Below are 23857 nucleotides of genomic sequence, written 5' to 3' on the forward strand. Positions count from 1 at the left end.
CTTAAAACTGGATATTCCCTTTTTTTTCTAATATAACATGACCTGAAATCTCTCTATATCAATTTCTATTCATCTTTTTATTGTATTAAAAGCACTTGGGATTTTATTGGACTTTTGTGATATAATATGTGTCAATGTCTGAAATGCGGTAATTGTATGTTATACTTAATTAAAGTAATGGTAAGGCTCTGAGAACACAGAATCCTTCGTTTCCCATAAAGAAACTGGAGGGTCTTTATGGTAAACGCCCTTGCCAGATGTTTGCAGTGCAGATTTCCTCATCACAAGGTTACTTATACATAGATTTTCTTTTCCTCAACCGCTCTAACAGTCCGAGTGGGACCACAGGACCACTCGGACTGGTGAACATGCTGATGTGTGTGAAATGTGTCGGTTGAAAAGTGCCAAACCGACAACACCTTGTATGAACGCGGGTGTTTGTCTTGACTTTGCCCCTCAGGGTTTTTCTCTCTCCACCCTGAACACAGCCGGGGCCCGTTAGTAACACCTTGCATTCGATTTCTCATGTTCACTCGGTCTTACCTTGCATCAGCTGTTTACTGAACAGTTGCATCAGTGCTCGGCTGCAGGGCAGATAAAGCCTCCATAGGATCAGACCTGGGATCAGCTTACTCTTTTTACACCCTGGCATTTAGCATAAATAAGTAACTTCAGCAGGTGTCCTGGGGAAAATATGCGATAAATGTATTTTTGTAACTCACCAACTCAGAAACCACTTTGTGCTCAAGAGACACGTCTTAGTCTTTACACAAAAGCAATTACTGACGTCCTGCAGGCAAAGACCTTCTTTTCACTTACTCAAAGACTGAGGCAATTAACTCACTAACATTTACCCATGTGGCATCTTTAACTTCTACTTCTACACGGGAGCGATGCCAACCGAACCGTCCAATCACTGAGACGTCTGAGCGGCTCTATTTAACACAACTGTCCAATCGCAGTTCAGGTAAGACACAATATTGATACCCGTTATCGCTCAGACTGGTCCGATCCCTATCGGTCCCAGTGGGTGGTCCTTTAAAAGCCACTGGTCCTGACGATGTGGTGCCACATGCAGAAGGTCCCCACATGGTGCTGCTCAGTCAGACTGCAGGACCCCGTAAACCCTGTTGAGGTGAGAAGATGAAATCCCCTTTCTGACAGCACGGTTCAGAACTAGTGTTCCATCTTCTGTCTTTTCCTTCCAGCCTCTTCTCCCTGCATCCACCGACAATGTTTAACTCCACCTGGAGTCCCACCGGCAACTTCTTCAACTCCACCACCCCCGGTGCCCCTGCTGGACCTCCGCCGTGGTACCAGTACCACATGTGTTCAGTGGCCCCTTACGGCTACGTGTTCTACTTCTTGCTCAAGATTTTGAACCTGTTCGTGGGGACGCCCTGTAACATCCTGGTCATCTGGCAGATCATCTCGAAGAAGAGCGACGCCTCCACCTCGGACACCTTCATCTTAAACCTGGCCATCCTGGATGCCTTCTTCTGCCTGATGACCCCCTTAGATATGATCAACCGCCTGCTGCTGGGGGACAGCAACTTCTGGTTCTTTCTGAAATTCACTTACGGGGTCAAAGATTTTGCACCACTCTTTTTGGTGAGTTATTGTTCCCAATACTTCAGAGTTTATAGAGAAGTCATAAGTGTATATATTATATTTCTGTACAACATCCATTTCTATTGCTATTTTAGATTTAATGAAGCTCTTAAAACTCATAACTCATATAAGTGTCTCTGAATTGAATATGAATCTCATCTTTTGAGATGTATTTATTCTTTTAAGTAGAAATCTCATCAAGGTATTTTAGTATCTTGTTTCCAGAGAAAATAAGTATAAATTAATAATAATAATAAGATAATAATTTAATGAGAAATTAAGTAATCCATCTGTTTATCTACCTGTGAGATTTAAACACAGTCACTGATACTGTTATTGTTCGGGGTATTCAATTCCATTCAATATTTTATAATAAAAGAAAAAGTAAAGAAGTTCATGTATGGATATTTAAAAAAAAATGAGAGTGGAATTACAGTATTTTCTGCCCAGATTGAAAAATACCACAATTGCCTCTGAACGATTATTCTTAGTTTTAGTGCACTTTTTGTAGTTCAGTGTTCATTTTAAATTCTTCTCCACTGGTTTAGATTAAAGTCACTGAATCTGAAACAGGTAGAAATAGATCAAGCACTAAGGTCCCACTCCTTCACTGCTCTGCTTCCCCAGGTGTGTATCTGCCTCGACCGCTACATCGCTGTGGTCCACCCGGTGCTGTTCACCAGCGTCCGAGACAACAAGATCCGCATCGGCACCTCCGTGGCCGTGTGGGGCTTCGTGCTGGCATACGGCGTCGCCAAAAGCCTCCTGGACGAGGTGTCGGCCAGCGCCATCTTCAGCGGGGTCATCCTCTTCGCCTTCGCGGTCATGGTCTTCTGCAACATCGCCATCATCTGGGTGCTGCGGCGCTCCGTGGCGGGCAAGGAGGTGATGCACCCGGTGAAGAAGAGGGCCTTCAAGACCGTAGTGAACATCCTGGTCATCATCGTGGTCAACTACCTGCCTGCTGTGACGCTCATGCCCTTTGTGCCATACTACACACTGGTTCAGTACCACTGCCAGGTCACCACCAGCGTGTTCGCCCTCATGGATATGAGCTGCAGCCTGGAGCCTCTCCTCTACATCACCAAGATGGAGATCAAGTGCTGCGGGCGGAGTCTGTCCGAGAAGCCCGAGGAGGTCAGGGTGTAGGAATCAAACCACCAATCACGAATAAATTAATACTGAGCTGGACAAAACCAGAACGCAGTCTCTACAACATCTGGTTCAAACTGACTCTTTCTTGTCAGTTTCCTGAACATTACATCATTCATTTATCATTTGCAGTGGCAGTAAATGGCCGTAGAATATATTTAAACGCATAAGTTGTAAATGTATTAAATCTGTTAATGTAACATTGTATAACTAGTTAAAGATGGATTCAAAAGAAGCTCTAACTCATATTGGTTTGCTGCGTTTCCTCCTCACATCTCTGCAGATTTTCTAGAATCCAAGTGTTTTTACTACAAAGTAGAAACTGTGAGAATAATGTTTGCAGTAAAATAACCATTGGAAAATAAATAATTTCAGGGATTTATAATCTTTGTGTGTGGGAATGAGTGGGAATCGTTTTAAACCCGAGTCATTTTGTTGTGAATCTCCTTCAGACATTCCAAGCTGGCTTCAGGTCCATCCTCCGAGCTCACATATCCAGGGTATGTTGGGTAGAACCGGGGCGTTCTAGGTTCAGTGATGTCACCTCCTGCCATTGATGACGTCGGTGAAAACAGTGGAATCAACTTGGCATGTGCATAGTCAATCTCAAATCCCTCGAAAATAAGCCCCACCCGAGAGGCCCCCAACCCCTCCTCCAGAAGTCGGGACACCTTCTGAGTCGCCAGCACCAATCCTTCATAATCTGTTTTTTCTAATCTGAATATATCAGAGGTCAAAGGTCGGCATGGGACCAGCACAGTGAGTCCAGGGGAGTTGGGGAAAGGCGTGAGGAAGGCCACATGACCCTCGTCCTCCCACACGCGCCACTGCTGCTCCTCCCCACGCACGATGCGCGAGAACAGCCCGGGGTGAGCCGGGTCAGCCCCGAGGAAGGTCAGATTGGAGTCGCTCCACCTGGGGGCTGTCTTAGACGTGCAGTACCCCAGGTCCTGGGCGTTGTGCTCCTCCTCTCCCGCCAGGTGAGGGCGCCACTCGTCATCCAGACAATGCAAGGGGAGGACACAAATCTGTGGAAATGAAAATAACATGAAAAATGAAAACAGAATGGACTGACAGGACTCAGTCAAAGTCAGAATCAAAGTAAAACTGGATTGTTTTTAACGTGAAAATTACGCTTGTGTGTTAAAATAGCTGTTATGTCAAAGGAGTCTGGCAAGTGAGCTCGTGAGACAGTCAAGTTCCGGGTTGTTTTATTCTTAAATTAACGTTTTTAATTAAAAATGAACTGAACCGACCTTCTGAGGATGAAGCTTGTAAACAGCATCAAGTTACCATGTGACAATATACTGATTTCTTCTTCTCCTCTTCCTCTTTATATGAAATAGACAAGTTTAAAAACAGAAACATTAAATCTCACGCTTCCTTTTTTCAGATTCTTCTTCTAGCGTTTGGTAAAACTGTTATAAAGAGCTCTACCCCCATCTACTGGACAGGAAGTGTAGTGCAGTGGCCCAGAGGATGAATCTACATAGAAACAGAAATACATACATTTATAAATAAATATAGTAGAAATAAATGTCATATTAGAAATGTATATTTCAATAATAAAATTTAGAAACTAATGTGGAAAATATGTTTAAAAACAGATAGAAATTGTTTATTTTTCATTAAACTGTTTAAATCTGCATTCATTTAACTATTTAAACTTGTTTTAACCTACTTATCCCAGTTCTGTATTTATTGTATATACTGTACTTTATATATTATTATTTACAGTACTACAGTAACAAGCTCACAGAAACTCTCTGGCTGCAGTTTGAAGAAGTGACACCAGAGGAAGCTCCTGAGCTGCAGATTAAAGGACAGTGACTCACTACAGGAGACAACATGTTCAACAACAACTAGAACACAAAGGTGCAATAAACCTAATCACTCAAATTCCATCTGCACCACTTATCAGGTTTTCAGCAGACGTGTGAACTCGTCTTACGCTTGGTTTGTGTTGTCACTTCCTCTTTCTGCAGAAGATCACATTCCTGAGCTCACTCTTCCTCTTTCTCCCGCCTTTGTTTCCAGTTACTATGCCATGAAATGACTCCACACACACACACACACACACAGAAATGCACATACCCAAAAGATATTAGTCCTCACAATAAAAGAAATAGAGAAGGAAAGGAAAGAAAGAGAGAAGGATCCTTCCTAAATTAAATAATCTACTACACATGACAACAGGAGGACATAGTTAAGACATCCTGTGGTTTTCATGAGGTCTCACGTGAGGAGACAGTTGAGGTGCGGAGAGAAAAATGTGTCACTCCACTTTGTGGCAGTAAATCTGTTGTGCTAATCTTCAGCCTGTGACCCGGCTAATGAGCTCAGCTGCTCAGAGATCCCCTGATCTGAGAGCAGCAGCATCAGCTGAGCTCCAGGGAGATGATTCACTCAGACATGAGGGGCAGACACATGGAGAAACTCAGGAGAGGACACTGAATATACAGACATGTCCTTCTTCAAGTGTCATATATGGGATCCAACACAGTTTTCCATTATATAAATAACACTTTATTTGGTTTTTAAATTATACCAGTGTTGGGACATGGTTTTTGTGCAAACCACAGGCCTCCTTTCAGTCAAACTTGTTACAAACATGCCGCATGTGCTTGAGTGGACTCAATCCCCCAAGATGCAACAGGTTCCATCGATCTTTGAAAGTCAAGGAACTCAGTCTCCCAGAGGATGTAACAGGATGCTGCATGTCCTGGGGTCTGGGCAATGTCACACAAAGGTGTCAAGAGCCACCAGGGTCAACTCCTATTGGTCACTCTGGTCCAAGACCTGTGAGGTCACCGGGGCCAATATAAGGAGAGGTCTCCCCAAACTCTCTCTCTTTCTAGAATCCTTCCGAGGGCGGAAGGCTGCTACAGCCTCTCTTCTTCCATCTCTCCGAGGGCGGAAGGCTGCTCAAGCTCTGATCCAGCTTCCTTCTCTATCCAACCCACAACCGGAGGTCAGAGGTGCAGCTCCCCTGCCCACACTCTTCAAGGAAATCTCCTCGCCCTTCAAGCTCTACCGAACTCCTCGTAGCGACGCGATGTCCTGCAGGAAAACTTCAAACAGCATCTGAGCACACCGCTCGATAGAATCATGAATGCAGAACTCTACGACCACAAAGGAGACGTCACAGAACTGCAAACTGAACAGAAACTTCTTTTCCTCTTTCCCTCGGACTGGTAACATATACTGGGCTTAATAATTATACATGCTAAGCAAGACTGTTTACTCAATTCTGTGTGTTTACAAGTTTGATATATGCTGTGATGTTGTAGGTATAAGTTAAATGAACGTTAATGGCAGTTAGGCTCGCCACAGGCTTGGTCCCTGACTATCATTATCTGATTAACATACACACAGACACGCATAGCATCTCACCTAGTTAAACCTTCCCCCTGTGCCGTAAAGCAACCTCAGAAGAAGGGGGGGGGGCTCTTATCTTAGGGACCATTCTTTAAAGCATGCTAATTTACATTCACACACACACTCACACAACTCCTGGTTAGTTAGTTTGATTGTTTAGTAATTTGTGTTTTTATACTTTTTTATGTTCATAATAAATGTTCTTCTTTCACAAATGTTCTGTCATTAATATTGCATAAGTGAATTTTGCCAACCGTAACACTGTTAAGAACTCCATAACCTTCATTGTTCATTATATAATCTTTAATGGTAAAATATTGAGATTTCTAATTGAACTAGATCTAAATGAGACTGATCTTAATCACTAAATTGGCTATCTTTTCCCTTCTATGAAGGATGGCCCCGCGAGAACTTTAACCAGTTAAAGTTATGATTTAATATTAATATTTTAAATATTAATGTTTTATATTTTATTTTGATAACCAAATATATTGAGTGCTTAAGGCACACCATTCTATGGTAACACTTTTTAAGCACTATTGCACAACACCAGCCCAAACAGGAAACAGGAAAAACACAGAGAGGAACTTGAGCAAGAAATATATGTATTTACATACATCAAGGAATTATTTAGCAAAGGGGTTCATATAGAAAACATTTAATGGTTTATAAGTTATGAATTTTTATAAGAAGTCCTCATGTACCCGTAAAGTTTATTTAGTTTTGCTACTGTACATTCAATCTGATGTTAGAAGCAGGAAAAGTACATTTCCAAATACATGTTTGCTGCTATTTACTGGCAGAGAACGAGAATTAGTGAGGTGATCACAACATTTACTGACACAGGATGTGATGTCACAAACTTCCTAGGTCATTTTAATTAACCCAGAGGTAGGAGACGGAACTGGGCTCTTCCTTTCTCTGAAGTTGACTCATAAATGTTTAAACCACATGTAGTTTATGGGCGTGTCTAGCTTTACTGGTCACAAATGGCAGGAACTGTGTCATAAAGGTTTCCTGTTTTCAGGTCTCCACACAATAAAACACAGCAACACACATTTTCTCAGTCCCGTCCTTTTTCTTTTGTTCTCGCCTACGTTTCCCAAAGAGGAAACAAAACTCTGATCATCTTAAAACCGGTTGAGGAACCAGTGAGGTCTCTGGTGCAGGTTGTTTGAGGTTAATGCCCAAAGTGACTCTGATATTAATGTCAGAGTTTCATTCAGTATTCAGTGAGCAACAACTTTAAATAACCTTTGATATTTTATTGGTGAAATTAGTCTTTTAGTTGATTTTACTTAGATTTTCTTTGACTGTATCTATTTCTATTAAATAATAATATTATATTGTTATACACTTGAGAATTGTCGTCAAGGACAGAAGTCTTTTTCCTCTTCTCCTGGTTTGATCCATCATTGTTTGAAATATCTTCACCACCAAGTACAAATATATTTACTGTAAACTGTGAAGATGTTTCCTCAAAACAAGGTGTGGATGTGCAGGAAGATTAAAACTTTAAAACATTCAATTACATGTATGTTAATGTAATGTGTGATTTTGTTCACTAGCCCATATCTGTTGATGTCAATGCTATCACTAAAAGTAAACTTTAAAAATGCAAAGGGAGTGGAAACCAAGCTCGGAATCAGCGGAGCCAACAAACGCTTTAACCATTTGTTCTCAGTCCAGTTTGTTATGGCTGATCTTTCCTTTCACAGGGATTCATCTGAAAAAGTCCTTGAGGCCTGAATTCCACGGTTTGACTCTCGATTAGAGAGATTCAACGAACATAAGTCCAAATTATGATTTTAACGTACACACATTGTGAACAAAGTAATCACAGCCATCAACGAAACAAATCAACCAACAATAAAATCACGTGACCAATCGTTACCAATCACTGTTATCACAATAATACATTTAATTTAAGAAAACGATATTAACCAATAATAACAGACCATAACAAATCTAATAATGTTGCTACTTTCATTCTACTTCAGTCATTCTGCTTTCAGGCTACTGAAGTCTTTAAGTTATTGATTGCTGTTGTTGTTCATGGATATTAATGTATTTATCCTTATTTATTCACATGAACAGGTGAGACAAAGTTGTCTGAAGGTGAAAAATGAAAGAACCCTCGACTACATTCATGGCTCCTACACCATTCATATATAAGACACAACCTTGCACTGGTCGTAGAGTAGGTAGTAGTAGATCCAACTGTCACATATTCATGTGTTGTAGTTGATATCAGGCAGGAATACACCTGCTAACGGCCTGAGCTCACAATATCTGAAAGTGTCAGATTGCTTGGCTCTCACTGACTTACACTAGACTAACTTTAGCCTCATGGCCTTACTAGGTTTCAGCACCTTTGTGAGGCAGATGCCATCAAGTCTTGTGACATAATGTAAGATATAGCTGAGGACTGTCTCGGCGCTCAAACACTCCCAGTACTCCAGGGGCTTGGTGTGAGTCAGATCAGGCCCCGTCAGACCAGTTGAACCGGCTCGGCTCCAGGAAACAGACGAAACAGATGTGCAGTTTTTCAAAGAGCGTAAAGAAATGAGAGGAAAGCTTGAGACTGGACACTCAGCTGTTGGCTCATTTGGGTTCGTTCACACAATGGTATAGATGCAGATAAAAGCTAATGGAGGCAACTGCACCTTCATGAAGGTTGTATTTGTCCACACAACAAACTACAGCCTTCTTCTTCTCCGGGACAACAATGCTCCAGGAATGGGAGAAGGGGTTTTCTATGTGGAACTCGAGACACACAGTTATGTGCATTTTGAAAGAATATAGTTTAAACTTTGGGGGAAATGCTCATTTGTGCGTTAGAGGTGCGTAGATAATTTTACCTTTGGACAGAGCTATGCTAGTTCCCCATGTTTTACTCCTGCTAGCTAAGCTAACTGGTTGATTTTAGCTTCATAATTACCGTACATATACAAATACTGAAATGCTATAAAGCAATGTTCAATATACTGAGCTTATATAATTTATTGCATAAAAAGATGGACACCTCCCTAAACTGAAGCCAAAGGAGCTTGATTGCCCCCTGCTGGCTGGCTGCAGTAAAGGTAAAAAACCCTGCCTTCTCCATGTTAGCGGGTGGGACATGGGCCAAATTTAAAGCCCAAACATAAACTATAATATAGAAAATCATATTGAATGTGTTTTGTTCAACACATCATTTCATGTGTTTTCATGTGTTTTCAGCTGTTGAACAGCCTCTTCAGTCATGATGCTGTGTCTGGTCCCCGAACACAGAATGAGAACTGTGGGACCTTTGTGTTTAAAGCCATATGGACAACACAGAGAACAAAGTGTTTATCAGAGTCAATTACCGTCATCTTTTTTTATATTTAGACATCTGATGTTCAAAGAAATCCAAAAAGTCACTGGAATGATTCATTTACTTTTCTAACAATAGTTTTCTCTCTTTAAATTGCTACTGCCTGACTATTGCCTGACTATTTGACTACAAATCCAATTTGTACGACAAACTGGGATGTTTATATGATTTATTAAATAAAAACATTGAAACATATGTAAAGTTTGATATTGCATTTATTGTTTTAAAAGTTATATTTTCCAATCCTGCACATGCTTATTACAGAAACAGCGACACAAACACAATGTTGTAGCCTATGACTGTTGCATATTTTCTAAATAATGAATGTTGTTGTGGACGTACAATCAATGTTGAGTAGCTTCCTTTTTTATATCGACTCCTTATCACACATATAACAACAGTTGTAAAATTTAAAGAAAATCAAGGATACAAATTTTCTAGTTTCTGGTTTGCAAACAAGCATTTACACACACACACGCAGAAACTAACTGTGCTAATTTCAACTTTTGAATATTCTCAAAAGTAACTAGAAGATCTCATACCTCCACCAAGGCCGAACAATCAGAAACATGTCAAGTTCTTTAGTAAAAATGATAAATGAAAAGGAAAGTAAAGCCCCACCCATCTACACAAATTCAGGCAAATCGGTTACATAGATATTAAGTGATCCTGCTAACTAACTAACAAACAAACAAACGCTGATGACAATGCTCCATGACAAAGCTGCGTCTTCCATTATTTATCTCGAAACTGGCGGGAAAATGTTTTTCTAATTTGTCCTGAGACACTTTCATAAAGAACCCAAATATTTTTTATACCTCTCAAAATAACATAAGACGTCTCTAACTTGATGACCTCAGTCAGAACTCATCGTTTGCAGGTGGCATATGATCTAAACGCTGCAAAGAAATAAAGTAAATATTTAATATGTCTCTGTGGTTCACTAGCGTCTCAAAGCCGTGGTGACTGTCTTCGTCTCGGCAGCAGAGCCGCGGCGACACGGCAGCTTCTTGGTTCGCTTCAGATAACACAGCGGCTGAGCCACGCTGCTCAGAGACAGAACTGTGTAGGTCACACTGGTGAGGGCTGAGTAGGGACCCAGCAGACTGGAAAGACACGCCCTCAGCAGGTATTCACAGAACGAGGGGGAGTAGTGGACGATGACCAGCACAAAGGAGGTGAGCACTATCTTGAACGCGCGCTTCTTCATAGGGTGGAGCTCCTTCCCGCCGGGCCCTGTCTGGCGGAGGGACCTGAGAATCAGCACGCTGCAGGTGGAGATGATCGCGATGACACAACACAGGAGCACCATGATCACCTTCCACCGCAGGGGTCTGGAGTATTTCATCAGCAGGCAAGAGAGAGCTGTGACCACGTTCACCACGAAGCACATGGACAGCCTCAGCCTGGGAACCTTGAGCCGGAGGAAGACCAGCGGGTGGCAGACCGCGATGTAGCTGTCCAGACTCAGGAGGCAGAGCAGGAGCGGCCCTCCGGCTTGACTCAAACTCCAAGCCACGAAGTTGGCCGACTCCACTGATGGAAGCCACAAGAACCGGATGAACTCAGAGAGGATTATAAAGCAGAATAACAAGTCGAATATGGCCAGCTGGAGGGTGAAGATCTCGGAGGTGCAGCAGATGCCAGGTTTGAACAGCAGGAGGCTGATGACCAGAGCGTTGGCAGGAATTGCAAGTGGCGGCACGATGATGATCGTGGGCAGGTAGCAGTACAAGATCTCCAGGAACAGGATCTTCATGTTCACGGTTACGTTACCGGAGACGTGTGTCATATTTGAGGTTGAGTTGAATTCCTCTGTTGAATATCTGTAAAATAAAACAACAGGCAGAACTTTATCGTTTGATTAAGGTGATCACCGGGTGTTTCGTTCTAAATGCTCCACGTTCAGGTAACGTACAGCATCTGATCCTGTTTTAAAGGGGACATATTATGAAAATTCCACTTTTGTAGTGCTTCTACATGTTAATTTCGGTATCTGGCATGTCTACTGTCCCAAAAATTCTGGAAAAAAACAACTCCAATTTGTTGTGGTTCCTAAATGTCAGAAACGATACGCTAGAGTACGTCGAATGGGATTACGACCAAAATAAACGTCATAGTCACACCATGCCCATGTAGGGAGTCTCGCTACATGGCCCGGTTAGCTCGCGAGCTAACGCTAGCCGGGGAGCCAGGCCCGCAAGCCAGCACCCTAAGGGCTCCCCCGGCTAAGGGAGCCCGGCTCCCCAGCTGGCGTAAGCTCGCGAGCTAACCGGGCCGGTGGAGCCTGGCTAGCGTTAGCTCGCTGCTGCTACCCGTCAGACATTTAAGTGGCCGCATAAACGAGGGACCACCGGGACACCTCTAAACGTTGACTCAACAGTGTGGAAGGATGCTGCTGCTGCGCCAGCTCAAGCTCCAACTGCTCCAACTGCTCCCACTGCTCCCACTGCTCCCACTGCCCCCACTTTGGGACTGTGCTGGGGAGCTGGGGCTCTCGCAGCCAGGCTTTGGCCCACCTGACTCTGTTTCAAAACGATATGGTTGCAAGATTGTATCTTCGTCTCCAGTAGCCATATTTCTATAGAGGTAATGGATAGCTAAAAATCTGGGTGCTTGTATCTCGTGAAGGAGGGAGGGGGGGTGAGGGGGGGGCGGGGCACTCAAAACAGCTCAATCTGAGGAGGGCTGTTTTAGACAGGGTAAAAAGGTGCTGTTTTAAATGATCCTTGGGGCATTTTGACCAAAATATGTTACAGACATTTCATTAAGACCCCAAGGAACCATATCAACTTGTGGTAAAATGGGCATAATATGTCCCCTTTAAGGTCGAGTTTGCAAAAATGAAGGCAAAATATCTTGGATACAAGAGCTGCCATCTTGTGTTGACTGCAGATGTGATCGTGGTGTGAAGCCAAATACACTCAACTTTTCAGCCTCTTTTCACTCCTTGTTTTGTTTTTTGTTGGAACGTATTTGCTAAAGATAGAATGTTGTCGATGTAGAAACCAAAATTAAAACCACACAACCTTGTTCTGCTCCATGTATCAACAAATAAATGCTTAGACTTGATCCAGAGGAGGAAAATGTTGAAAACTGCTCACAAAGTTCAAGAAAGTCAAGAAATATTGGATTATGTGATGTTACCTGATCCACTCGACCTCCATCCGTCCAGGTTTCGTGGTTATTATCTAAACAAGCAAACAGACGGGTGAAAACATAACCTCCAGACATAACATCAGATTATTTGTCTTGTACCAGGTGTTTAACTCGATGCAAATTCACTTTGATGCCTCACATTCAAATCATGAGTTACTTTAGCTCAGAGTTTATTCTGTGCGGTTGAGTTTTACAGAGTTTTTCTTTTATCTTTGAGTATTCATGATGTTTTTCGGAGAAGCTCGGCCGCTCTCTTGATCAAATGACACGATGGCGCGTGATCTGTTCGGTCGAACCACAGTCTGTGTTGACTCTGACTCTGCAGCTGAGGATTCTGGGAATTCAGTCTAGCGTCCAACTTCTCTAACACCAACCTTTCCAGTTGTTTTCCCTGACGCGTCTTTCAGAAGCCTGTTGGTAAAATCAGGTAAATTGACATCGTCATGTCAGAAACAGACGTGTACTCCGGATCAGGAGTTTTTCCAGATCTTCAGAGTTTAAGACTCAACATGTTCAAACCCACGACTCGGCAGCAGGTGGAGATCATTAAACATCTGGTGCATCATCACGACATTAAGTCGTAGTCTAAGAAACTGTGGGATCTTCCACGTAAAATAAAAACTACTGTGAGTCTGATGTATATCAGATTATTACTAACAATCGTTTAGGGCGTATAAACATTTGTGAAAGAACCACTTCCTTTGAACAGAAAGATGATCTGAGCTTCTTTCCTTTGAAACACTTCAGCTGCACTTAATATTCACATGTTCACATCTTTTATCTTTTAGACTCAATCATTGTAACTAATGTATTTTTTGCATTCATTTAGAAAATAAAACAACTGAAAGAAAAAAAGCCAGACGAAAATTAACCCAACATGATTTTTATTAGTTTTGATAAAGCACGATGCAACAAAGGGAAATAATAAGAGGCTATTTTTTAAATACTTAAATTATTTTCTTCTATTATTAAAGTGACAGAATTTCTTTTGCAGAAGTCACTTAAGCAGCAGCATCGATGTTCTGCCCTTTGTATTATAGTTATCATCCAGATCCACATTCATATTGTATAATTACTTTTTATTGACGTCCATTTCTCTTAGATTTCTCCTCTTTGCAGCTGCAACACAGCAAATTTCCCTTTTGAAGTATTTTCTTTCTCTTATCTTAAGATTTAGTTTCATGAACCCGTGCATTTAACTCAAAAGAAACATTTAACGTTCAAGTCAATAAAAACACATTCCGTCAGAGCAACATTTACAATCACTTTACCTGTTAACACCGTGGCGTTGGTCACCGGGCAGAGATGAGATCGGTTCAGACGAAGACAAACACCTGAAACTTTTCCTCAACTACTCGTCTATATGTGGATTGATCCATGTAAATTCAAAGTTGTGTGTGTTTTTAGACCCGGTGCATAAGGACAGCATCATCTGCATTTTGTGACACCACCCAATTTAACTAATCCCTGGACATGAGGCGCATCCTCACATCCTGTAACAAAGTGATCTTTACATCATCGCTGACTGTCCCTTCGGTTTTAAATGAACAAACACCAAAGAGCCGGGAGAAAGAAATCCAGAACCACTGATTTAACCACAATAATCTATTGAATCTTGTCATTGATTTGATTGAATTCATCTGCCTGCTACATTCTTCTTAAAACTGGATATTCCCTTTTTTTACTAATACTACATGACCTGAAATCTCTATATATCAATTTCTATTCATCTTTTTATTGTATTAAAAGCACTTGGGATTTTATTGGACTTTTGTGATATAATATGTGTCAATGTCTGAAATGCGGTAATTGTATGTTTTACTTAATTAAAGTAATGGTAAGGCTCTGAGAACACAGAATCCTTCGTTTCCCATAATGCAACTGGAGGGTCTTTATGGTAAACGCCCTTGCCAGATGTTTCCAGTGCAGATTTCCTTATCACAAGGTTACTAATACATAGATTTTCTTTTCCTCAACCGCTCTAACAGTCCGAGTGGGACCACAGGACCACTCGGACTGGTGAACATGCTGATGTGTGTGAAATGTGTCGGCTGAAAAGTGCCAAACCGACAACACCTTGACTTTGCCCCTCAGGGTTTTTCTCTCCCCACCCTGAACACAGCCGGGGCCCGTTAGAAACACCTTGCATTCGATTTCTCATGTTCACTCGGTCTTACCTTGCATCAGCTGTTTACTGAACAGTTGCATCAGTGCTCGGCTGCAGGGCGGCTGCAGATAAAGCCTCCATAGGATCAGACCTGGGATCAGCTTACTCTTTTTACACCCTGGCATTTAGCATAAATAATTAACTTCAGCAGGTGTCATGGAGAAAATATTCGATTATGTATTTTTGTAACTCACCAACTCAGAAACCACTTTGTGCTCAAGAGACACGTCTTAGTCTTTACACAAAAGCAATTACTGACGTCCTGCAGGCAAAGACCTTCTTTTCACTTACTCAAAGACTGAGGCAATTAACTCACATACATTTACCCATGTGGCATCTTTAACTTCTACTTCTACACGGGAGCGATGCCAACCGAACCGTCCAATCACTGAAGAAATCTGAGCGGCTCTATTTAACACAACTGTCCAATCGCAGTTCAGGTAAGACACAATATTGATACCCGTTATCGCTCAGACTGGTCCGATCCTAAAGGGGCATCGGTCCCCGTGGGTGGTCCTTTAAAAGCCACTGGTCCTGACGATGTGGTGCCACATGCAGAAGGTCCCCACATGGTGCTGCTCAGTCAGACTGCAGGACCCCGTAAACCCTGTTGAGGTGAGAAGATGAAATCCCCTTTCTGACAGCACGGTTCAGAACTAGTATTCCATCTTCTGTCTTTTCCTTCCAGCCTCTTCTCCCTGCATCCGCCGACAATGTTTAACTCCACCTGGAGTCCCACCGGCCACTTCTTCATCAACTCCACCACCCCCGGCGCCCCTGCTGGACCTCCGCCGTGGTACCAGTACCACATGTGTTCAGTGGCCCCTTACGGCTACGTGTTCTACTTCGTGGTCAAGATTTTGAACCTGTTCGTGGGGACGCCCTGTAACGTCCTGGTCATCTGGCAGATCATCTCGAAGAAGAGCGACGCCTCCACCTCGGACACCTTCATCTTAAACCTGGCCATCCTGGATGCCTTCTTCTGCCTGATGACACCCTTAGATATGATCAACCGCCTGCTGCTGGGGGACAGCAACTTCTGGTTCTTTCTGAGATTCACTTACGGGGTCAAAGATATAGCGCCGCTCTTTTTGGTGAGTTATTGTTCCCAATACTTCAGAGTTTATAGAGAAGTCATAAGTGTATATATTATATTTCTGTACAACATCCATTTCTATTGCTATTTTAGATTTAATGAAGCTCTTAAAACTCATAACTCATATAAGTGTCTCTGAATTGAATATGAATCTCATCTTTTGAGATGTATTTATTCTTTTGTTAAGTAGAAATCTCATCAAGGTATTTTGGTATCTTGTTTCCAGAGAAAATAAGTATAAATTAATAATAATAATATTCATAATTTAATGAGAAATGAAGTAATCCATCTGTTTATCTACCTGTGGGATTAAAACACAGAGTCACTGATACTGTTATTACTCGGGGTATTCAATTCCATTCAGTATTTTCTGCCCAGATTGAAAAATACCACAATTGCCTCTGAACGATTATTCTTAGTTTTAGTGCACTTTTTGTAGTTCAGTGTTCATTTTAAATTCTTCTCCACTGGTTTAGATTAAAGTCACTGAATCTGAAACAGGTAGAAATAGATCAAGCACTAAGGTCCCACTCCTTCACATGCTCTGCTTCCCCAGGTGTGTATCTGCCTCGACCGCTACATCGCTGTGGTCCACCCGGTGCTGTTCACCAGCGTCCGAGACAACAAGATCCGCATCGGCATCTCCGTGGCCGTGTGGGGCTTCACGCTGTCATACGGCGTCGCCAAAAGCCTCCTGGACGTCGTGAAGGCCAGCGGCATCTTCAGCGGGGTCATCCTCTTCGCCTTCGCGGTCATGGTCTTCTCCAACATCTCCATCATCTGGGTGCTGCGGCGCTCCGTGGCGGGCAAGGAGGTGATGCACCCGGTGAAGAAGAGGGCCTTCAAGACCGTGCTGAACATCCTGGTCATCATCGTGGTCAACTACCTGCCTCCTGTGGCGCTCATGCCCTTTGTGCCATACTACACACTGGTTCAGTACCGCTGCCAGGTCAGCACCAGCGTGTTCGCCCTCATGGATCTGAGCTGCAGCCTGGAGCCTCTCCTCTACATCACCAAGATGGAGCTGAAGGAGATCAAGTGCTGCGGTCGGAGTCTGTCCAAGAAGCCAGAGGAGGTCAGGGTGTAGGAATCAAACCACCAATCACGAATAAATTAATACTGAGCTGGACAAAACCAGAACGCAGTCTCTACAACATCTGGTTCAAACTGACTCTTTCTTGTCAGTTTCCTGAACATTACATCATTAATTTATCATTTGCAGTGGCAGTAAATTGTCGTGGAATATATTTAAACACATAAGTTGTAAATGTATTAAATATGTTAATGTAACATAGTAAAACTAGTTAAAGATGGATTCAAAAGAAGCTCTAACTCATATTTGTTTGCTGCGTTTCCTCCTCACATCTTTGCAGATTTTCCAGAATCCAAACTTTTTTCCTACAAAGTAGAAACTGTGAGAATAATGTTTGCAGTAAAATAAGCATTTAAAAATAAATCATTTCATGGATTTGTCATCTTTTTGTGTGTGAAATTGTTTCCCTGCCTTAAAGCTTTAAATGCACTTTTTAATCTTACGTGGGTATAAACGTATATGAGTTAAAGATTCTTTCTTGACTGGTGTTTAACGTGGTCTCCACCTGAAACCAGCAGCTGGTTCCCAGAACATCCTTGGAGAAGTTTAAGAAAACTGTTTTCAAAGATCATTGAGAATAATGAAAGTAGATGAGGACCCTAGTTTAACTGGATATTCCAAGAGAGACTCATTAACTCGTTCACATCTTGAGTCCACGTAAATGACGGCCCGGAGCGGGTGCTGGTGCAGAGAGCACTGATTAAGCAATTAGTCCTTTATTAAGCCTCATCATGGGAAACCCACTGTGGGACCAATTAGCAGGAATGTAATGAGCGGCCACATTGTGTCATTGTCCACATCATAAATACACAACACACTTTAATAAGTAAAGAACACAGATAAACAGCATATTTATTCTAGTAAGAATCTTGCTGCACACTGCACAAGATTTAACTTTGTGACCTGGCCTCCACCAAGAAGGTTAAGTTTCTTTTTTAGAAAAATTACAAAAACACAACTGAACAGTTTTCAACGAGACTATGTTTCATAGGTCAGTGGGTGGATTTACATTTTAACTGGTTTCCTGGAGAATAATTCAAGTCTTGCTGAAGATAAAAACCCAGGCTTACAGTTCCTTGCATAAGTATTCACCCCCCTTGGACTTTTTCCCATTATGTACTGTTACTAACTGGAATTCAAATAGACTTAAATAAACTTTTTCCCGTTTGATCAACAAAACATGCTTTGGAGGTGCAAAATAAATTTTATTGTGACACAAACAATAATGAGAACAAAAAAATTGACATCTGTTGGGTGCATAAGTATTCACCCCCCTGTGTCAATACTTGGTAGAACCCCCTTTCGCTGCAATTACAGCTGCAAGTCTTTTGGGGTATGTCTCTACCAGCTTTGCACATCTAGAGATGGAAAGGTTTGTCCATTCTTCTTGGCAAAAAAGATGAAGCTCAGTCAGATTGGATGGAGACTGTGAACCGCAATCTTCAAGTCTTGCCATAGATTCTCTATTGGATTGAGGTCTGGGCTTTGACCGGGCCATTTTAAGACAATAACATTCTTTAATCCAAACCATTCCTTTGTAGCTCTGGCTGTATGTTTAGGGTCATTGTCCTGCTGGAAGATGAACCTCCGCCCCAGTCTCAAGTTTTTTGCAGACTGCATCAGATTTTCTTCAAAGATTTCCCTGTATTTGTCTCCATCCATCTTTCCCTCTATTCTGACCAGTTTCCCTGTACCTGCTGAAGAGAAGCATCCCCACAGCATGATGCTACCACCACCATGTTTCACTGTGGGGATGGTGTGCTCAGGGTGATAGGCAGTGTTGGGTTTTTGCCACACATAGAGTTTTGCATTGAGGCCAAAAAGTTCAATTTTGGTCTCATCTGACCAGAGCACCTTCTTCCACATGTTTGCTGTGTCTCCCACATGGCTTCTGGCAAACTCCAAATGGGATTTTTTATGGATCCCTTTCAACAATGGCTTTCTTCTTGCCACTCTTCCATAAAGGCCAGATTTGTGGAGTAGACGACTAATAGTTGTCCTGTGGACAGATTCTCCCACCTCAGCTGTGGATCTCTGCAACTCCTCCAGAGTAACCATGGGCCTCCTGGTTGCTTCTCTGATTAATTTTCTTCTTGTCCGACTCTTCAGTTTGGGTGGACGGCCTCCTCTTGGTAGGTTTGCGGTTGTGCCATATTCTTTCCATTTTCTTATAATGGATTTTATGGTGCTCAGAAAGATATTCAAAGCTCTGGATATTTTTTTATAACCTAACCCTGCTTCATATTTCTCCACAACTTTATCCCTGACCTGTTTGGTGAGCTCCTTGGTCTTCATGATGCTGTTTGTTCAGTAATGATCTCCAACAAAATCTGAGTCCTTCACAGAACAGGTGTATTTATACTGAGATTAAATTGCAGACAGGTGGACCCTATTTACTAATTATGTGACTTGCAAATGTGACTTGTGAATGCAATTGGTCGCACCAGATCTTTGTTAGGGGTTTCACAGTAAAGGGGGTGAATACATATGCACTCAACACTTTTCAGATTTTTATTTGTAAATAATTGTGAAATAATTTTAATCTGTGGTTATACCATGACAAGATGTAGAAAAGTCCAAAGGGGGTGAATACTTATGCAAGGCACTGTATCTAGGGAGCTGATATCTGTGTGTTCAGTTTGGTGCAGATTGAATTTAAAGGGATCTCCTTGGGGGGGGCGGGGTACATGAGTGGGAATTGTTTTAAACCCGAGTAATTTTACTGTGCATCTCCTTCAGACATTCCAGGCTGGCTTCAGGTCCATCCTCCGAGCTCACGTATCCAGGGTATGTTGGGTAGAACCGGGGCGTTCTAGGTTCAGTGATTTCACCTCCTGCCATTGATGACGGAGGTGAAAACAGTGGCATCAACTTGGCATGTGCATAGTCAATCTCAAAACCTTCGAAAATAAGCCCCACCCCAGAGGCCCCCAACCCCTCCTCCAGAAGTCGGGACACCTTCTGAGTCGCCAGCACCAATCCTTCATAATCTTTTTTTTCTAATCTGAATATATCAGAGGTCAAAGGTCGGCGTGGGACCAGCACAGTGAGTCCAGGGGAGTTGGGGAAAGGCGTGAGGAAGGCCACATGACCCTCGTCCTCCCACACGCGCCACTGCTGCTCCTCCCCACGCACGATGCGCGAGAACAGCCCGGGGTGAGCCGGGTCGGCCCCGAGGAAGGTCAGATTGGGGGGGGCGTCCGGAGACAGGAGTTTGGCTCGAATCTTGGTTTGGATTTCAGTCAGGCTGGAGTCGCTCCACCTGGGGGCTGTCTTAGACGTGCAGTACCCCGGGTCCTGGGCGTTGTGCTCCTCCTCTCCCGCCAGGTGAGGGCGCCACTCGTCATCCAGACAATGCAAGGGGAGGACACAAATCTGTGGAAATGAAAATAACATGAAAAATGAAAACAGGAACAAACTGTCACATCCACAGCTCCACGGTTGGTAACCTTCATGTCTACTGTTGCTGAGGTGCTGGAGGATGTTGTCATGTGTTGTATAGTGTTCATGAATGTCACCACCTGGTGGACGGGAGTGGAACAGCTTGTTGTAGCCATGTAGAGGCTAAATTTCCTTATTACCGCTCGTCTGCAAGAACCTTTTAGTTCCCTTTTAGAACGTTTCAGGGACTAAAAGATTACAGTTTTTTTTTTCCCATCATGGCAGAAGTACAACTTTTCAACACATTGGTGCTGGCAAATCGATATTGGCAGTAAAGTAGCTTTAAAATATGATGATGACCCTTCTACAGGTCTCACTGGCTGCACTGTACAGCTCTCACCTGGGCCGGCCTGTCTCTGTGGGGTCTGCTGACCAGCGCACACCTACGAACCCCCAACCTCTCACACAGCAGCTGGGACACGGCTCTCGCTCCCAGCAGCCAGGACAGGTACACCGGCTCCTGCAGGTGGAAGATGCTTCCTCCCGGGCTGCCGGGGGTCAGGCTCTCCAGGATAACGGAGCCAGGGGTCCAGGGCCTTGGGTGGAGGTAGGCCACCAGCCCCTCAGACTCCCAGAGGACATGACGGGAGAGAGCGGAGGACATTCTGTGGAGCGAGAGGAGAAGATCATAGTGGAAGATTGAAGTGAGACACATAGATTTTTCTTTTCAAAATAATAAAAACCATTGTGTCACAGTCTCGTATTCATATAAGATTTTTTTTTTTATTTGATGGGACCATGTATTTGATTTGTATTAAACTAGGTAGTGATAAAGCTGTATTTTCTAAAATGTTCTGATATTGTCTGATTTAAATAAATCTGCAGTTTATTTCATAGTTTTCAAAACAAATATTTGTATTGATTTAAATAAATGCAGACCAGATGGTTTATATTTACATAACAATAACATTTTATGAATATTTTCAGTATTCCAGTTCTATATGTAATTGTAGTTTTTAGATCACTTTGATAACGTTATCGATAATTGACACCAACTTCAAGCTTTTGCGTTAAAACACGAGCAACTTAATAAATGACATGTGAGCCGTATTGCAGAATGGACTGACAGGACTCAGTTAAAGTTAGAATCAAAGTGAAACTCAATTGTTTTAAACGTGGAAATGACGCTTGAGTGTTAAATTGGCTTTTATGCCAAAGGAGTCTGGCAAGTGAGCTCGTGAGACAGTCAAGTTCCGGGTTGTTTTATTCTTAAATTAACGTTTTTAATTAAAAATGAACTGAACCGACCTTCTGAGGATGAAGCTTGTAAACAGCATCAAGTTACCATGTGACAATATACTGATTTCTTCTTCTCCTCTTCCTCTTTATATAAAATAGACAAGTTTAAAAACAGAAACATTAAAACTCACACTTCCTTTTTTCAGATTCTTCTTCTAGCGTTTGGTAAAACTGTTATAAAGAGCTCTACCCCCATCTACTGGACAGGAAGTGTAGTGCAGTGGCCCAGAGGATGAATCTACATAGAAACAGAAATACATACATTTATAAATAAATATAGTAGAAATAAATAAACATGTCATATTAGAAATGTATATTTCAATAATAAAATTTAAAAACTAATGTGGAAAATATGTTTAAAAACAGATAGAAATTGTTTATTTTTCATTAAACTGTTTAAATCTGCATTCATTTAACTATTTAAACTTGTTTTAACCTACTTATCCCAGTTCTGTATTTATTGTATATACTGTACTTTATATATTATTATTTACAGTACTACAGTAACAAGCTCACAGAAACTCTCTGGCTGCAGTTTGAAGAAGTGACACCAGAGGAAGCTCCTGAGCTGCAGATTAAAGGACAGTGACTCACTACAGGAGACAACATGTTCAACAACAGCTACAACACAAAGGTGCAATAAACCTAATCACTCAAATTTCATCTGCACCAACTTATCAGGTTTTCAGCAGACGTGTGAACTCGTCTTACGCTTGGTTTGTGTTGTCACTTCCTCTTTCTGCAGAAGATCACATTCCTGAGCTCACTCTTCCTCTTTCTACCGCCCTTGTTTCCAGTTACTATGCCATGAAATGACTTCACACACACACACACACACACACACACACACACATACACACAGAAACACACAAACCCAAAAGATATTAGTCCTCACATTAAAAGAAATAGAGAAGGAAAGGTTAATGACAAATCTCATGTTGACTTGAATTCTGTTTCCTTCTTAAGATAAATAATCTACTACACATGACAACAGGAGGGAATAGTTAAGACATCCTGTGGTTTGCATGAGGTCTCACGTGAGGAGACAGTTGAGGTGCGGAGAGAAAAATGTGTCACTCCACTTTGTGGCAGTAAATCTGTCGTGCTAATCTTCAGCCTGTGACCCGGGTAATGAGCTCAGCTGCTCAGAGATCCCCTGATCTGAGAGCAGCAGCATCAGCTGAGCTCCAGGGAGATGATTCACTCAGACGTGAGGGGCAGACACATGGAGAAACTCAGGAGAGGACACTGAATATACAGACATGTCCTTCTTCAAGTGTCATAGGTGGGATCCCACAAAGTTTTCCATTATATAAATAACTCTTTATTTGGTTTTTAAATTATATAAGCCCAAACAGGAAACAGGAAAAACACAGAGAGGAACTTGAGCAAGAAATATATGTATTTACGCACATCAAGGAATTATTTAGCAAAGGGGTTCATATAGAAAACATTTAATGGATTACAAATTATACATTTTTATAAGCAGTCCTCATGTATCCGTAAAGTTTATCTGTTAGTTTTGCTACTGTACATTCAATCTGAAGTTAGAAGCAAGAAAAGTACATTTCCAAATACATGTTTGCTGCTATTTACTGGCAGAGAACGAGAATTAGTGAGGTGATCACAACATTTACTGACACAGGATGTGATGTCACAAACTTCCTAGGTCATTTTAATTAACCCAGAGGTAAAAGACGGAACTGGGCTCTTCCTTTCTCTGAAGTTGACTCATAAATGTTTAAACCACATGTAGTTTATGGGCGTGTCTAGCTTTACTGGTCACAAATGGCAGGAACTGTGTCATAAAGGTTTCCTGTTTTCAGGTCTCCACACAATAAAACACAGCAACACACATTTTCTCCGTCCCGTCCTTTTTCTTTTGTTCTCACCTACTTTTACTGTATCTATTTCTATTAAATAATAATATTACATTATTATACACTTGAGAATTGTCTTCAAGGACAGAAGTCTTTTTCCTCTTCTCCTTGTTTGATCCATCATTGTTTGAAATATCTTCACCACCAAGTACAAATATATTTACTGTAAACTGTGAAGATGTTTCCTCAAAACAAGGTGTGGATGTGCAGGAAGATTAAAACTTTAAAACATTCAAGTACATGTATGTTAATGTAATGTGTGATTTTGTTCACTAGCCCATAT

At 42.0% G+C, this 23857-nt stretch overlaps 4 protein-coding genes across 5 annotated transcripts; 2 read left to right on the forward strand and 2 right to left on the reverse strand.

The window, feature by feature from the left end:
* The first annotated feature begins 1233 nt into the window (after positions 1-1233).
* On the forward strand, positions 1234-2760 carry LOC133953480 (G-protein coupled receptor 4-like). Its single transcript, XM_062387403.1, has 2 exons — positions 1234-1611; positions 2239-2760. The coding sequence occupies exons 1-2, from the start codon at positions 1234-1236 to the stop codon at positions 2758-2760; spliced, it is 900 nt and encodes a 299-aa protein (XP_062243387.1).
* A 7682-nt stretch (positions 2761-10442) lies between these two features.
* LOC133953481 (allatostatin-A receptor-like) lies at positions 10443-11258 on the reverse strand. Its single transcript, XM_062387404.1, has one exon. The coding sequence runs from the start codon at positions 11256-11258 to the stop codon at positions 10443-10445; it is 816 nt and encodes a 271-aa protein (XP_062243388.1).
* A 4280-nt stretch (positions 11259-15538) lies between these two features.
* On the forward strand, positions 15539-17008 carry LOC133953482 (G-protein coupled receptor 4-like). The gene is made up of 2 exons (XM_062387405.1): positions 15539-15919; positions 16478-17008. Exons 1-2 carry the CDS (start codon positions 15539-15541, stop codon positions 17006-17008), a joined length of 912 nt encoding a protein of 303 aa, XP_062243389.1.
* An 836-nt stretch (positions 17009-17844) lies between these two features.
* LOC133953138 (uncharacterized) lies at positions 17845-21922 on the reverse strand. Of its 2 annotated transcripts, none has more exons than XM_062386916.1 (3): positions 21704-21840; positions 20796-21060; positions 17845-20389 (listed from the first exon to the last, which is right to left on the reverse strand). In XM_062386916.1, exons 1-3 carry the CDS (start codon positions 21730-21732, stop codon positions 19718-19720), a joined length of 966 nt encoding a protein of 321 aa, XP_062242900.1. In that variant the 5' UTR covers positions 21733-21840; the 3' UTR covers positions 17845-19717. The 2 variants fall into 2 exon arrangements, with proteins under 2 accessions (XP_062242900.1, XP_062242901.1); XM_062386917.1 differs by having other exon boundaries at positions 17846-20389; positions 21826-21922.
* Between the last annotated feature and the right edge of the window lie 1935 nt (positions 21923-23857).

The sequence above is a fragment of the Platichthys flesus genome, chromosome 5, assembly GCF_949316205.1.
Source record: "Platichthys flesus chromosome 5, fPlaFle2.1, whole genome shotgun sequence".
NCBI lineage: Eukaryota > Metazoa > Chordata > Actinopteri > Pleuronectiformes > Pleuronectidae > Platichthys > Platichthys flesus.